At 45.8% G+C, this 17500-nt stretch overlaps 1 protein-coding gene across 1 annotated transcript in view; it reads right to left on the reverse strand.

Annotated features, from left to right (window-relative positions):
- fmnl2a (formin-like 2a) overlaps positions 1-17500 on the reverse strand; it is a gene marked incomplete at its 5' end in the record, with an annotated part of 67626 nt that overhangs the window by 35523 nt on the left and 14603 nt on the right. The window contains 4 exons of the mRNA XM_083642240.1: positions 6-114; positions 8431-8586; positions 9551-9634; positions 14855-14931. Coding sequence (XP_083498366.1) covers positions 6-114; positions 8431-8586; positions 9551-9634; positions 14855-14931 — 426 coding nt within the window. The remainder of the gene's footprint in view (positions 1-5; positions 115-8430; positions 8587-9550; positions 9635-14854; positions 14932-17500) is intronic.

Raw genomic sequence — 17500 nt, forward strand, 5'->3', positions numbered from 1 at the left:
CTCACCTGGTAGTTCATGATGGCGCGTAGGCACATGATGCAGACATGGACGTCATCTTTCTTACACACCAGTCTGGAGTTCTTCAGCGTCCTCCGACTGGGCAGCGTGTTACAGCTGGGAAACGGCATGAAACAGACAAAATTTATTTGAAGCCTATAGGAAGTGGAGAAAACTATTTGAAGCCTATTCACCTTATGTTCAGACGCAGGGGTGGGCCAAATTCACTTTTGTGAATTTGGCAGGTTGTGTTAACACTTCCGGCGGTCACGGCGCGAAATATGAAAGAACGTCATGAAGAAGAGAGTTGTTTTTGTAGCGGACAGTGCAGGGGGTAAAACAAAGAACGTAGCCTACTACTTTGAGCTTGGTACACAGCAAGCAAGCGAGTATCCACTGTTAGCCAGGTCAGATAACGTTATCGTCCACAATGACGAGCACTTTCTTGTAAAACATACCTGGACTCCAACAAAGAAAGCTTCAGATGGTTTTCTCTCCTCCGAGCGCAGCTCGAGCCACTTACGACTATAAGACCCGCAGACGTTAACGTAATTCCCTGGAATGCGAGACTTAACGAGCCAGTTACATGGCGTTGCATTCTTAGACATTGCCGTTTGCTTTTATTTGGTATGTTACATACAATTGGCTAAATTATTAGTTCATTCAGTTAGATGATATTGGAGCAGCCAGCCATTTTCTTTTTCTTCTTTTTTTAGCCGGAAGTCGTCACACGACCACACAACCGGGTCAAATGGGCGTGGCTACATAAGGTGAACAGGAAGTGGAGAAATGGAACGAGCAGTGGGCCTGAGCAGTGTTCAGCCTGAGTGCATCTGAATGCAAACAAACACACAGAGCACATGGCTCGGCTAAACAAGACAAACTGATGCCAGCCGTGAATGAGCCCAGACACACACACACACACACACACACACACACACACACACACGTGTGTGTGTGTGTTACATTAACACACTTACATTAACACACACAAAGAGCCGTAGTAATCTACAGCCTCAACAGAGGCCACAGGGCTGCTCCTTCCACTCATTTTCATTTAACTACCTGATACACAAAGAAGGACAACAGGCCTGCAGGTCATCTGCATGCAGGGCAGAGACCGGACCCGTTCTCCTGGAGACCGGGCCCGGTCTCCAGGAGAACAGACCCGTTCTCCTGGAGACCGGACCCGTTCTCCTGGTGCCGCTGTCACAATAAAACGTGTAGCATTGGAGTAGCGGCAACGCTAATAATGTGCAGAGCCAGGGTTTATTTTCAGAGCCTTGTCACGAGGTGCTCTTTCTTACTAGCCAAGAGTTCTGGGAAATAAAAGCGTGTCTTCAGGCAACAGATACACACTGATTCACTGATGTCACACGCCTCAGGCCGTGACTAGGACTTGAGACACAGCGTGGTGCGCGTGTGTGTGTGTGTGTGTGTGTGTGTGTGTGCACGTGAGAGAGACACACTCCTGAATAGCGCTATAGCTTTGAATGAGGAGCGACGGGAGAGTTTCGGTTGTTAAAAATGAGGCCAATACAGAAGTGCCAAAAACTGCAGTTCCTCGAATGGCCACTTGAGGCTGGCTGCAAAAGGGAGTCATTCCCCATTCACCTCCATGTTAAAATGCCCGACTTTACAGCAGAAATAAACATGTTTACAGCCTGGTTCAAAAAACTGTATTTGGTCTTTATAGCTAATTTCACCTTTCATGACAACTGTACAGGAAGTGAATCTTTATATAACTGAACTCACCCGTAAAAAGACTATGTTTTGGGCGTGATTGACAGGTCTCCTGTCCAGTGATCGTGCAGCTCACAGATCATGGACCAATAGCAGGCGGCGCTGCTGCTCTGTGGGAAAGTCCTGGGCCCCGTTCCAATACCCATACTTGTACTTCTTTCTTGTAGTATGTACTGCCGCTGCCCTCACAAAGTATGGATTGTAGTGTGCAGCATGCATGCAAAATGCATACTATTGGGACACACTACATCTGTCGTCACGTGAGCTTCCTGAACTCCGACCTCTTGCTCACTTCCGCCGACGTCCGCAGCGCCACATTTGAGTTTTTTTTTTTTTTTGTTTTTTTTTAATTCAATAAACAAAGTCTGGCAGTAACAAACAGTACATTATACAAAAAATTCAGACTAAACATTTACAAAATTGGAACAGACAATCAAATAAACAAAATAAAATAAATAAAGCAAAAACATTAAGTCAGAGATCTAAACAGGAATCAAGATATGCATGTTTTGGTACACACCATGCTTGTTTGGTTTTAACATATTTCAAGGCTTTCTTAAAGTTAATTATCTCATTCATGAACACACAGCTCAGTCAGTGCGACGTAACTCCAGTAGGTGGCGGTAATGCACAAAAAGTTGTTTGCCAACCGCCATAAAACATTAGAAGAAGAAGAAGACATAACTTCCTGCTGCGCAAAGGATTGTGGGGAAGTTTGGCTGAAGCAGCATGCATCGATGCATACTCTGAAATAGGAGCTGATGTAGTACAACATCCTGGTACTCTTGGCATACTGCATCTGACATACTATGTATTGGGACATACTAAATCTTTTTTTGCCTACTAAATAGTATGGAAGTATGGGTATTGGAACGGGGCCACGGACTCTTTGCACGAGAACCAAGATGGCAGCAGCCAAAGTGCCAAACTGGAGGCTTCAAAACGTGAGTCCACAAACTAACTGACGTCACGTCACACTCACTATGTCTCTTTTAACTGACGTCACACTCACTATGTCTCTTTTAACTGACGTCACACTCACTATGTCTCTTTTAACTGACATCACACTCACTATGTCTCTTTTAACTGACATCACACTCACTATGTCTCTTTTAACTGACATCACACTCACTATGTCTCATTTAACTGACGTCACACTCACTATGTCTCTTTTAACTGACGTCACACTCACTATGTCTCATTTAACTGACGTCACACTCACTATGTCTCCTTTAACTGACGTCACACTCACTATGTCTCCTTTAACTGACATCACACTCACTATGTCTCTTTTAACTGACGTCACACTCACTATGTCTCTTTTAACTGACATCACACTCACTATGTCTCATTTAACTGACGTCACACTCACTATGTCTCCTTTAACTGACGTCACACTCACTATGTCTCCTTTAACTGACGTCACACTCACTATGTCTCCTTTAACTGACGTCACACTCACTATGTCTCTTTTAACTGACATCACACTCACTATGTCTCTTTTAACTGACGTCACACTCACTATGTCTCTTTTAACTGACGTCACACTCACTATGTCTCTTTTAACTGACGTCACACTCACTATGTCTCTTTTAACTGATGTCACACTCACTATGTCTCTTTTAACTGACATCACACTCACTATGTCTCATTTAACTGACGTCACACTCACTATGTCTCCTTTAACTGACGTCACACTCACTATGTCTCCTTTAACTGACGTCACACTCACTATGTCTCCTTTAACTGACGTCACACTCACTATGTCTCTTTTAACTGACATCACACTCACTATGTCTCTTTTAACTGACGTCACACTCACTATGTCTCTTTTAACTGACGTCACACTCACTATGTCTCTTTTAACTGACGTCACACTCACTATGTCTCTTTTAACTGACGTCACACTCACTATGTGTGTGTACATGCCTTTGTATTTATGAGTATTCTCCATGTTCTATTTAGCAGGACGTGGCGCCTACCTGCCGCAAAACAACTTCTCTAACATACATGTTCTATTTAACATACATGCAGTCATGTGGTGAGACACCTGCTGACAGAATGGGAACACTGCTTCACAGGGACAAAAACTAATAGCACACATCAAAGACTAACTACAGACTATGAGGGAGGGCTAAACACAGCTACAGATTTCTACTTCAGTAGCTCTTACGACATACCGTCGTTTCTGAGAACATTTTGGACAGTCCAGTGCGCTTGGCGTCCTTCAAGATGGCCGTTTCAAAAAGACACATACAAGTCTTAATCTTTACATTCGTCATTGAATTGACATGATTCTAAATGTAAGGGTGATGATACACACACACACAATAAGGGCCAGAGATTCTGCATGACGGACAAATGAACATCGAAGGATTACGAAACCAGTGGTAATAGGTTGGAGCCAATGTTTGTCAATTAGAATGAGGGGAGGAGGGGAGGAGGGGGGAGGAGGGGGGAGGAGAGGAGGAGGGGGGAGGAGGGGAGGAGGGGAGGGGAGGGGAGGAGGGGGGAGGAGGGGGGGAGGGGAGGAGGGTAAGAGAGGGGAGGAGGGGAGGAGAGGGGATGAGGGGAGAAGGGGAGGAGAGGGGAGGGGAGGAGAGGGGAGGAGGAGGGGAGGAGGGGGGAGGAGGGGAGGAGAGGGGATGAGGGGAGGAGGGGAGGAGAGGGGATGAGGGGAGAGGAGGAGGGGAGGAGGGGGGAGGAGGAGGGGGGAGGAAGGGAGGAGGGGGGAGGAGAGGGGAGGAGGGGGCAGAGGGGAGGAGAGGGGAGGAGGGGAGGAGAGGGGAGGAGGGGAGAGGAGGAGGGGAGGAGAGGGGAGGAGGGGGGAGGAGGAGGGGGGAGGAAGGGAGGAGGGGGGAGGAGAGGGGAGGAGGGGGGGAAGGGGGAGGAGGGGAGGCTGGCAGGACCAATCATTCACATCCCCAACACTAAACAGCAGCACAAATACACCGGCCAGTGCTAGCAGGGAGGCAGACAGCACAGCCAGGCAAGGAGTGTGTGTGTGTGTGTGTGTGTGTGTGTGTGTGTGTGTGTGTGTGTGTGTGTGTGTGTGTGTGTGTGTGTGTGTGTGTGTGTGTGTGTGTGTGCGTGTGTGTGTGTGTGTGTGTTAAAGTCTATGTGAGCAGGGAGGCAGCAGGGATGCAGGTTAGCAGCAGGGTTATAGCAGCACTGCAGAAAGCTCATTGTGAGCTGGGACCTGCCTGCTGCTGAAGCCTGGAAGCAGCTGGCTGGAGGAACACGAGGACAGAAGACAGTCAGACTCACCCATCAGTACACATCCCACAGCCAGTAGAGGGCCAGTATCAGGTAGAGGCTGGCGTTAACAGCTAGCTAGCTAATAGTCCCAAGTTAATATTGACACTGGACTGGTTGCTATGCTACATTCAACAGTTGGTGTTTTGAAGCAGCAGCTAAAGACAAGAAGACGGTGTCCTCCTGAGTCATAAGCTGGGTTTCCATCCAAATGTATCGCAACTTGTAATCAAATTTTCAGAAAGTCGGCAAAATAAAATGCGAAATAATGCGCGTTTCCATCCACTGCTATTTTGCGAATTATAGAGCTGTCAATCACCTGGTGTTTGAGGCTGTCTGAGCTGCTGATCAGCTACTAGACCCGATATACAGCTCTGTTAAACACATCTAACGTTATTCATTTAAAGTTTCTTGATGATCTACAAGTAGACAAAGGTACCATAACGCCATTTCTGGATTACCAGGTGCGACTCGGCAAACTAACGTTATAATCCCAACCCGATCTCCAAAAGAATTGTAAAATAGCAACGTTTGTGGACCAACGTTGCTATGTTACAATTTCGGCTCCGAAATTGTAAAATGGTAATCCACGGAGCAGATAGTAAGTGAATACAATTTCATTCAAGTCTAGAAGTGAGTCGCCTTAAAGTTAATATCCCAGTCTTCTTCTGTTTACCACGGCGGGTATTGTGCTGGGCGTACCATGATTTACCGTGTGTAGCCCTAGTATGTGTAGGCTTCACACGGCATGTCATGTTTTGCAGTGATCAAGGCAAACTGTGTTGTTTTTGAATGGAGAGACAACGGAATATCGCTTAAACTGTTTCCACCGCACGTTTTGCATTTTCCTTTTATCGATACACCCGACTTTTCCGCCTCCCTCAAGCGTGAAAACTTGTTTGCGATATTTGCAGGTTTTTGTGAATTAGGCAGCGTTTCCACTCCGTTTTTTTATGCGCAAATTGAAATTTCTCATCAAAACAGGTGGATGGAAACCCGACTAACCTAAATGTGCAAACAAACGGACATCATCATCAGACTGTTCAGTTTGACGTATCTGTCTGTTTCAAGCCCGGTTCTTACACACCTAGCCATTATGTGTGCACAACCACTGGACCTCCGTAATGGCACCAGACCTGGTTGCTAGGGAGAACTGTGATGCAACAGATGGGTAACATTGCTTTCAAATGAGAGAGGGAGATTGACAACCGTGACAAAATCCAGGTAGAATAGAAACTATTTGTTCTAATTTTTGGAAGAAATGTCTGTCTCTATTGCCTCGATATATGGCCTCTGTATCTTTTTATTAGAGTTAACGTTGAGCTTTCACCTGCTTCACCTGGTCAGTTTATTTCATGGTAAGAGCAGGTGTTCCTAATTTTGGGGGGGTAATCAGTGTATTGGTATTGACGGTCTAAGTCTGTCTAATGTACACGTTCCTATCAACTATACAGTTATACAACCTTCAACCTTGTGTGTTTTATTATATCTTCAGTAAATAATACTGCTGCTACATAGATCAAATAAACAATCGATTTGAGATAGGAGGGATAGGAGAAAGCTCTTCACAGCAGCAGTGGTAGAGCCAATATACTGGTCCACTTACAAGTCAAGGAATGAATGAATGTGACTTAATCCATCATGATACAAGGATCTCAGATGAGGTGCTACATGCTGTCACTGATTTGAGTTCAGACTAAAGGATTAAAGCTTAGAGATGTCGGAGTGAACACGGCACTGAAACATCAGTGGAACCAGGAGGAGGATTAGAATGAGCAGTTAGAAATAACGCTTAATTGGGTGGGATTTGTGTTTCAGAGTGTATCTTAACATGGGCTTATGAAGTAAATGCCATTTAATCCTCTCTGCACTGAGTTTGGAGTTAAAATAGTCAGTTTGGTGTTTAAAAAAAGATGTATTCCATAATCGTATCTTCTTCTGAATCATCTGTCTCAAGGAAAAACCTCTGTGTGTCATAGAAACGTCTTATCGGCAAGAGCCACAACAATCCAAGGAAAAGCAGATTTCCTGCCCCAGAAATGTGTCTTAAGCCATTTAAAGACTTAGCGTCTCATGACTACACGAAGGGGCTATTCAGACATCACATGAAACGTGTGACCTCTCAAAACAATCGCATTACAATCACAATCCTGCTAGCAAACACAATACAGGGGCTATGGGTGTGCCATACCGTATCATTATCGATATATTGTTACAATTCATATTCATATCATTAAAAAACATCATATTTGTGATATCGTGATAATGGCAATATTTAAACTTGTTGATGTAATGATGTCACAGCGTTACGCTGCTGCGTGATGGTATGATGTCACAGCGTTACGCTGCTGCGTGATGGTATGATGTCACAGCGTTACGCTGCTGCGTGATGGTATGATGTCACAGCGTTACGCTGCTGCGTGATGGTATGATGTCACAGCGGTACGCTGCTGCGTGATGGTATGATGTCACAGCGTTACGCTGCTGCGTGATGTATGATGTCACAGCGTTACGCTGCTGCGTGATGGTATGATGTCACAGCGGTACGCTGCTGCGTGATGGTATGATGTCACAGCGTTACGCTGCTGCGTGATGGTATGATGTCACAGCGTTACGCTGCTGCGTGATGGTATGATGTCACAGCGTTACGCTGCTGTGTGATGTATGATGTCACAGCGTTACGCTGCTGCGTGATGGTATGATGTCACAGCGTTACGCTGCTGCGTGATGGTGTAACGTTCGCACAGCGACAACAAGCATGGCTGTAAAGCAGCTCCACAGTGGAGGAGTTAACTCCAAAAAGGGGAGTGGCTTCAGTGTGGCAGTGGTTTGGTTACAAAAGAGCATGTACAACAAACAAGGGTAATATTTGAAGGCATATTTGAATATTTGAAGGCAAACCGTTACGTTGATGCTGACATATGAAACAATAACACTTATTTTGTTGCAATTGTATGTTCTTGAAATTAATAAGAAAATATTTTTCAGTAGTTTGTCACATCGGTCAGAATATCGTTATCGCAGAAATACCCTGAAATATCGTGATTTTATTTTAGGGCCATATCTCCCAGCCCTAACAGGGACAATCCAAAAAGTGCAGAAGCATGAAAGACAAAGTTAGTTTGAAAAAGACACAAATCACGTTAAGCATAGATGGTGAATGGTGAAAGTATTAAATTTGATTTTTTTTTACAAACAATGAATGAATGAATGAATGAATGAATGAATGAATTATACTTTACCTGTGTGTGTGTGTGTGTGTGTGTGTGTGTGTGTGCGTGCGTGCGTGCGCGTGCGTGCGTGCGTGCGCGTGCGTGCGTGCGTGCGCGTGTGTGTGTGTGTGTGTGTGTGTGTGTGTGTGTGTGTGTGTGTGTGTGCGTGCGTGCGTGTGTGTGCGTGCGTGCGTGTGTGCGTGTGTGCATGCGCGTGGTGTACCGTAACGTGGAGTGTCTTCCTGCGCGGGTGATGCCGTTCCCGGTGATGGGAGAAGGCAGGGTGCCTCCTCGATGCAGGTCTTCTATCGAGCGGTTCCAAGGCTTGGACTTGTCCACTGGCATCTCAGGGTTGTTCTCCAAACAGTCCCCATCGAACCTGTGGCACCATGGAGAGAATCTAATCAGTATCAAATCACTGCACTGTCTGACCCTGACCCTCTTAAACAACAATATATAGGAAGTGCACTCACTGTGGACACACTGTAATGCATATGAACGGTGTTGCACTTTCTTTGTATACTGATGTCATAAACTGCATCTAGTTACTCGTGAATTTGCTCAGTACTTCAGTAGTTTGTTTACGAGATACTTTTTTATTCTTACTCAAGTAGTTATTTTTTAGGGTTAGTGTTAGCCTAACCCTAACCCTAACCAGAGTACTTTTACTTCTATTTGAGTGAACATTATTCTGAAAGTAACTACTTTTACGTGAGTACCGTTTTTGTTTACTCTACCCACCACTGGTAATGGTATAATTTCAGAATCTCAGTGTTGGTTTCTAGACATTCTAAAGAAGCAGGAACTTGGCTCATGTTATATTATAGCTGGCAGATGCCTACGAAACAGCAGCTAGTTATACCTGCTATGATTTGTTTGGGTTTTTAAACTGGTCATTTCCATGACTTTTATATGTTATTTAAATGTGATTGAAACGAGCTGAAACCTCCCGAGCCCAAAATGTCGCCCCGATCATATTCCAATAGAAACAACAAGTAGCTCATAGTGCTGCTGCAGTGCTGCTGAGGGTCAACATTATTTACAGCTAACCATTAGAAATGTGGACAGACCATAATAACATATGGTGCATGGGGGGGGGGGGGTGAATTAAACCTTTAAGTGTGTGTCTCTTTGGCCCTGAATAGGGACCTTGTGCCTGAGTAATAATGGCACCAATCTATGAATAGAAGCGCCTGGTTGGATGTGTGAGGAATGAGGCAGGGTGACTCAGTGTTTCTGACAGGCAGGCAGGCAGGCAGTGGTACTGTGTGCTGGAGATGCAGAATAGCAGCATTGTGTGTGTTGTCTGGCAGCATAGGCACCGTGGTGGTATGGAGACTTACGTGACGGCGTACTGTGCAAAAGAAAGATACTCCACCAGCACGTCCAGGCCTTTGTTTTCTTCATTTAAGAATTCCCTCACCCACCTGAGGGGAGAGAAGGAAAAGCGTTTGAGTTCAACAACAACAACGTGTGTCCGCGCTAGCTAGCGCTGTAACAATACGCATATTCCTATTGAAGCGGTAGGGACGAAGGCTTTAGGTTCAATACGCATTGCAAAGCAAACGTACCGAAAGTCTTCTACAAGGATGTCATAATAAACTAAAAAAAAATAAATACATTCATACATTTTTTAAATCAAGGAAATTTCTACTTTTTACACTGTGTCGCATTGAACCAAACCATGACTTTTATGAACCGTGGTACCCCTAGTCTCTGCAGTTTGTCAACTTACAACTCCTGTGCTCAAATGGGCCATAACAGCTAGGCAAATTATTTTGAATGCACACTATCCATGATCTGAGTCTGACCCCCCTGACCTCATGAAACCTGGGGCAGGTTTCATCCGGCCCGCGAGATGTTTTGGAATATTAAAATATATATATATATATATATAATTATTATTATTAAATTCGCACCCCATTATCATGAACTACGTGTGGCTAATAAGCAAGCTAAGAGTTCATTCATAAGTTAATTAACCTGCACTACATGGAAGTATGTCAGTAGGTCATCAGGTGTAAACAAAGCCGCCATAATAATAATAATAATAATAAGCTTTATTTGTATAGCACCTTTCATACATGAAATGCAGCTCAAAGTGCTGGACATGCAAGAAAAAATTTAAAACAGGAGTAATCAGACCATAGCAAAAGAGAATACATTAAAACAAATTTGTAGACATGGAAATAAGTAAACGCAATAAGAATGATAGTATAATTAAAATAGAAATAAAAAATAATAATTAAAAGATAATAAAAGGAATAAAAGATAATAAAAATAAGAGAAATAAAAATAAGAATAAAAATAAAATAGACAATTTATAGACATGAAAATAAGTTAACACAATAAAAAAATAATAATAATAAGGTAAAAATAATAAAAGGATAAAAAATAAAAATAAAATCTAAAATAGAACAAAAAGAAACTAAGAACTTGCATGGGTATAAAACACTAAATAAAAATAAAATAAAATAAGCGGGTTAGTTAAAGGCCTTCAAATAAAGGTAGGTTTTTAGCTCCTTTTTAAAAATGTTCACGGAGCTTGCCTGTTTAATGTAGTCAGGCAAGGTGTTCCACAGTTTTGGTGCGTAGTGCATAAAAGCAGTTTCCCCGCTATGTTTGTGCAGTACTTTTGGAACAGCTAAAAGACCGGAATTTGAGGACCTAAGGGCTCTTTGCGGTTGGTAAGGTGTAAAGAAATCTAAAATGTATGAAGGTGCTGTGCCATTAAGTGCTTTATAAGTAATTAAAAGGACCTTAAAATCAATTCTGAAAGGAACGGGGAGCCAGTGTAGTTCTGCTAAAACAGGAGTGATGTGCTCTCTCTTCTTGGTCTTAGTTAAAAGTCTAGCAGCAGAGTTCTGTATGAGTTCAAGTTTCTTTATAGACTTTTTTGGTAGACCAGTAAACAGTGCATTACAGTAGTCTAACCTACTAGTAATAAAAGCATGAATTAGTTTCTCAGCATCCTGTTTTAGTAGAAATGGTCGTAGTTTGGCAACATTTCTAAGGTGAAAGAAAGCGTGGCCATGATGCCACGCTGGAATTGAATCGCGCATTCGGCAACCTACCAAAAAACAAAGGAATCAACAAGATGCTGTCGAAAAAGAGAAAGGTTGACACGGAATGCAGGCAGTTTCAAGAGAAATGGAAAGAGCAGTATTTCTTTTGTGAAGTAAATGGGTAAATGAGTCGAATTGATTTTAGTAAAAAAAAAAATCCGGCCCCCATGAGGTCTCAGTTGAACAAATCCGGCCCTCTACCTAATATGAGTCTGACACCCCTGCTTTAAGGGGGAATTATGCTCACCCTGCCGTGAAGGGTGCGTGGGTGGAGCGAGGGGCGGGCGCGTCAAATTACGTAAATTTGTTGGGCGTGGTTATTCGCTAGCTCCGTCGGGCACTCGCGCGGTGCGACATTTTTTTCCTCACAGCGCGAGCAGCGCACGGCTTCTCTCCAAACATGTCCGCTTTCGAGCCACTGAGCCCTGAACACTGAGCTGTGTTTTCGCCACATTTCTTGACCCATGTGGTAGGCTATAAACTTAGATTTGCAACTGTTCGTTTTTAGTCATTTCACCAAGTAAATGTGTTGTGTTGAGCATTATTGAGAGAGATTAAAAGCAGCACAGAGTAGTAGGCTATCAGGGCTGAGAAGTAAAAACGGCTTTCAGTAAAAGCAAGTTTGGTGAGTCCTTCATGTGCTGATGTGCGGTCGTTTGAGAGTGAAAGCGCACTCAGTACTGCACAGCGTTTCATTGCGACTTTTCACGGGCTGTTCTCACCATTGTACAATACATGCTGATCACTTTCTGAGTATAATGGCATCAGCCCCAGCGCGAGGTCTCCACGGTGACTCACGGAGACTCGCGGGGCCCCACCCCCACGGAGCTTTGCTCGAGTATAAGAGCACCTTGAGACTGATGTTTTTAGACTATTCACCCGGTCTCCTTCCATTTTCTCCCCTTTGGCCAAAAAGAATTGTAATGACCTGTTCCAGGGCCTTCAAAGCTTCCCGGCTCACAGCAGCCAGTTACACACATGCAGTTACACACATGCAGTTACACACATGCACAGGTTTGCAAACGCTCATTACCATTATTCAGTCTCTCTCCTTTCTCTACAACTCACACACACACACACACACACTTTCTAGCTCGGGTAAGGATGATCAAACGGCCATTCTCACCTTCCTTACAGGCAGTGAATTGGGCCACCCATTCAGCGCTCAGCACGCTTTCATTTTTCATTTTGTTCAGAGCAACGTTACAATGAGCCTCAGAGCGCAGCAACGTTACAATGAGCCTCAGTGTGCAGCAACGTTACAATGAGCCTCAGCGTGCAGCAACGTTACAATGAGCCTCAGCGTGCAGCAACGTTACAATGAGCCTCAGCATGCAGCAACGTTACAATGAGCCTCAGCGTGCAGCAACGTTACAATGAGCCTCAGCGTGCAGCAACGTTACAATGAGCCTCAGCGTGCAGCGCTCTCCCTCCACTCTCAATATTTATGAGCAGGCAGCGCGGGGGCCAATTCACAGAACATCTTTAATTAATTGCATCGGTGACGGGGTCGCGTCTATTTATTTACGGGAGCCTTAATTACCTTGAAGGGGCCGTGATTGCTCCGTGATTAGAGAAATTTGCAAAGCATAAAGCCTAATGGCACACAGGCATGATGGCACACAGGCAGTGGTCCTTGAGTGGTCCTGCGTTGTAAACGGCTAACGAGGATGTCGGCTAAACTCCCACTAAAAACCCACTAGCTGCTCCTTTATTAGCTCCCTGTGGTGTGACTGCATGGAAGCGTCCAGTAAAGCCGTGCCTGGTGGGGCCATGCGGTGTTTAAAGAGGTTGGAGGTGTGACCCAGCGGGGACACATGGTAACCATTACCACAGGACACTGTTGTAACAATCTGCCCATTCACCACATGTTGTTGTCGGCTCAGTAGCACGCGAGGAGCAAGCAGGCGGGGAGCGAGAGTTTGAATCAGCACCTCCAGCAAAGAGACAATCTGAAAAGAACCAGTGATTATTCACTGTCTGAGCGGCTGACATCTTGGCCCCCAGCCCCCACCCATCTCTCCCTTCCTATTTCAATCTCTCCCCCGCCACCCTCTCTCCCCTCCACAATGATAACGCTTCATTGTCTAATCTAGATTAGGTCGATTATTTATGGAATCTAGTTTAACAACAACATAAGGTCGCTAAAACAAGTTCATCCTTGTAAACAATGCATGGACTGCTCTGCCGTCGGCTGTGTTGTGCGTTGTGGTTTGTTTTGGTTTGATGAAGTGCAGAATCAGATACGTGTGTAGAACGATGTGTAGGAGTGTGAGAGACGACACCAGAACACTTTGTGCATTTCTGTGTGAGTGAGCAAAACAGAGAGAAAGGGAGTATATTTTGTGTCTGTGAGGGAGGAAGAAAAGAGAGAGAGAGAGAGAGAGAGAGAGAGAGAGAGAGAGAGAGAGAGAGAGAGAGAGAGAGAGAGAGAGAGAGAGAGAGAGAGAGAGTCGATACAGTTGTGTGTGTATTGGAGATCTTGTGACTGTTACACAAAGTATCCCTGCATTTTGAACAGGAAGTTGTAACACCAGTTTTAAAGAGCTTTACATAGCATCGTCACGGTCATATACTACATCTAACTACACACAACATAGGTTACATACATCATATCCTGTCATATCCTACATCTAACTACACACAACATAGGTTACATACATCATATCCTGTCACCGCCCACCTCCATCCCTCCCACCCGCTCAAACCCATGCCAAAGTCACACCCTCTTATGGGTTTGGCATGAGACCCAAGAAGATTTTGAGTTTTGTTTTATTTGACAATTGCCCGGATTCTCTATGCCTTGACTTCCTGTCTGGGTATGATGGGCTCTGTTCAGCTTGACAGATTCGCTCGTGGCTCACGGGAAAAATAGAACAACAGACACCGAACAGAAGCGCAGCGGGGCGCTGTGGGCACGGTCAGATCAGTTAACATGGGCGCCGAAATGAAAACGGGCTGCGTGCGCACCGCGGGTCTTCACAAACACACGCGTCCTGTGTGTTTTTGGCCGTTAGGCACTCTATTCCTCCCTCTAAATCCTGCCTACAGCTCCCAGAATGCACCGCTGGCCTCATTACTGATGCCTTGTCCCTCTCTATCTGGGGCCCTAATCAGGCAAAGAGAAAGTATGCAGCGGAGCAGGACAGACGGATGAGACGATGCTCCACGCTCACTGAGATATCATCTGTGCTGGAGGGTGACTGACTGTACAAACTGAATGGAGATCAGCTGGAGCAGGCTGCAGCTCGCCATCCTGGAATACCTACAATTACTGATGAATAGGCCAGTGTTCTGTCATCTGATGGGAAATCATGACGCTGTTTTAGTAACATCTCTAAGTCTCGTACACTGAAACAACATCGACTATTTAGAACAGTTACACGGCATTTCTTTTTTCTATATTTCTACCCATGAGAGCACGTGGCTTTGTGGGTAATATTAGGCCAGCGCGCCGAGGTGAAAGGGGCCTGGTGGTGGTTAGTGTTACTGCGTCTCCCGGTGTCTGGAATGCCAGACTTCCCCCCCTCCCGGCCTGGGACGCTCTCAACACAGCCTCCACACAACGCTACAGTGACTCACCCTATATGATTGGTGCGTAATGAGATCTCCAGTTCTCTCAGGACTTGGGTCGACTCCTGGACTCTCCGTCTGAACTTCTGGGGAGGACAGAAAGAGGGGGTCATGTCACTGTGCCACACTTAGGATTGTAAGTCGTACATCGAGAGGTGGGAGCGAGGATGTTTGTGCTGGCTCTATCAGGCGAGCAGAGAAAAGCGTTTTTGACAGAAAGGTCAGACAAACAGGCAGAGTCCTCCTAACCACCATGACATTGAAAGGAGAAGGCTGTGCACAGATTACAAATGAGAGCTGGTTTGGGTTCTTCTCAAAAGACTTTTAGCAGCCATTTTACTTGCTAATAAGCATTCAACAGCTGACTCAACAGAGACTGCAAATAATATGAAATGCTTCATGTTATCTTGTTTGCTCAAGCTGCTTCTTTATATAGCAGTAATTCCTGCTGGTAACCGCCTGATAAAATCAAGTAAGCTGATTGGTTCCCTCGCATACCCTACCAGTGTCTCAGCAGTGTGCGTGCGCACACACACACGCACGCGGACACACACACGCACGTGGACACACACACGCGCACACACACACGCACGCGCACTAGGCATGGGTCGATTTCCGGTTTTACCGGTTCGGTTCGGTGTACGAGCCCAAACCGGTTTGATCACGTGCGAACCGAAAAAACCTAAAAAAAAAAAAAAAAAAAAAAAAAAAAAATTGCCAGTCCATTCTGATTGCACTATTGTTCGTATTAGCCTCTTCTCAAGTTGCACTAGTATGCAAAAGTCTTATTTTGTTTATTATGTTGATGTTTGAAGAAAAGTTGAGCTGAATGGTTATGAGAAATAAATACAGGGTGTGTTTGTTACACAGGTGTCCTGCTTCTTTTATTCAGTATCATTGCTGGTTGACAATACCAGCTTAGAGGTGTATTATCGCTATCAGGTGGACTGAAGTTGCACTACAGACAGTTATGGGCCACACTCGGGAGACCTGCTTAAAAAATAATAATAATAATAATAATAATAATAATAATAATAATAATAATAATAATTAATTACAAAAAAAATCGGTATACCGGTTCGATCCGGTTTAGACGGCAATATCGAACCGGTTTTAAAATTTTCAAACTGACCCAGCCCTAACGCGCACACACACACATGCACGCGCACACGCACACACACACACACACACACACACGCACGCGGACACACACACACGCGAGGTGAGGAGGTTCCTCCCTGCTCTCATCCTCTGACAGGGCAGGAGGTGAGGAGGCTCCTCTCTGCTCTCATCCTCTGACAGGGCAGGAGGTGAGGAGGTTCCTCTCTGCTCTCATCTTCTGACAGGGCAGGAGGTGAGGAGGTTCCTCTCTGCTCTCATCTTCTGACAGGGCAGGAGGTGAGGAGGTTCCTCTCTGCTCTCATCTTCTGACAGGGCAGGAGGTGAGGAGGTTCCTCTCTGCTCTCATCCTCTGACAGGGCAGGAGGTGAGGAGGTTCCTCTCTGCTCTCATCCTCTGACAGGGCAGGAGGTGAGGAGGTTCCTCTCTGCTCTCATCCTCTGACAGGGCAGGAGGTGAGGAGGTTCCTCTCTGCTCTCATCCTCTGACAGGGCAGGAGGTGAGGGGGTTCCTCTCTGCTCTCATCCTCTGACAGGGCAGGAGGTGAGGAGGTTCCTCTCTGCTCTCATCTTCTGACAGGGCAGGAGGTGAGGAGGTTCCTCTATGCTCTCATCCTCTGACAGGGCAGGAGGTGAGGAGGTTCCTCTCTGCTCTCATCCTCTGACAGGGCAGGAGGTGAGGAGGTTCCTATCTGCTCTCATCCTCTGACAGGGCAGGAGGTGAGGAGGTTCCTCTATGCTCTCATCCTCTGACAGGGCAGGAGGTGAGGAGGTTCCTCTCTGCTCTCATCCTCTGACAGGGCAGGAGGTGAGGAGGTTCCTCTCTGCTCTCATCTTCTGACAGGGCAGGAGGTGAGGAGGTTCCTCTATGCTCTCATCCTCTGACAGGGCAGGAGGTGAGGAGGTTCCTCTATGCTCTCATCTTCTGACAGGGCAGGAGGTGAGGAGGTTCCTCTCTGCTCTCATCCTCTGACAGGGCAGGAGGTGAGGAGGTTCCTCTCTGCTCTCATCTTCTGACAGGGCAGGAGGTGAGGAGGTTCCTCTATGCTCTCATCCTCTGACAGGGCAGGAGGTGAGGAGGTTCCTCTATGCTCTCATCCTCTGACAGGGCAGGAGGTGAGGAGGTTCCTCTCTGCTCTCATCCTCTGACAGGGCAGGAGGTGAGGAGGTTCCTCTCTGCTCTCATCCTCTGACAGGGCAGGAGGTGAGGAGGTTCCTCTATGCTCTCATCCTCTGACAGGGCAGGAGGTGAGGAGGTTCCTCTATGCTCTCATCTTCTGACAGGGCAGGAGGTGAGGAGGTTCCTCTCTGCTCTCATCCTCTGACAGGGCAGGAGGTGAGGAGGTTCCTCTCTGCTCTCATCCTCTGACAGGGCAGGAGGTGAGGAGGTTCCTCTCTGCTCTCATCCTCTGACAGGGCAGGAGGTGAGGAGGTTCCTATCTGCTCTCATCCTCTGACAGGGCAGGAGGTGAGGAGGTTCCTCTCTGCTCTCATCTTCTGACAGGGCAGGAGGTGAGGAGGTTCCTCTCTGCTCTCA

This window comes from Poromitra crassiceps (assembly GCF_964638095.1).
Source record: "Poromitra crassiceps genome assembly, chromosome: 8".
Classification (NCBI taxonomy): Eukaryota; Metazoa; Chordata; class Actinopteri; order Beryciformes; family Melamphaidae; genus Poromitra; species Poromitra crassiceps.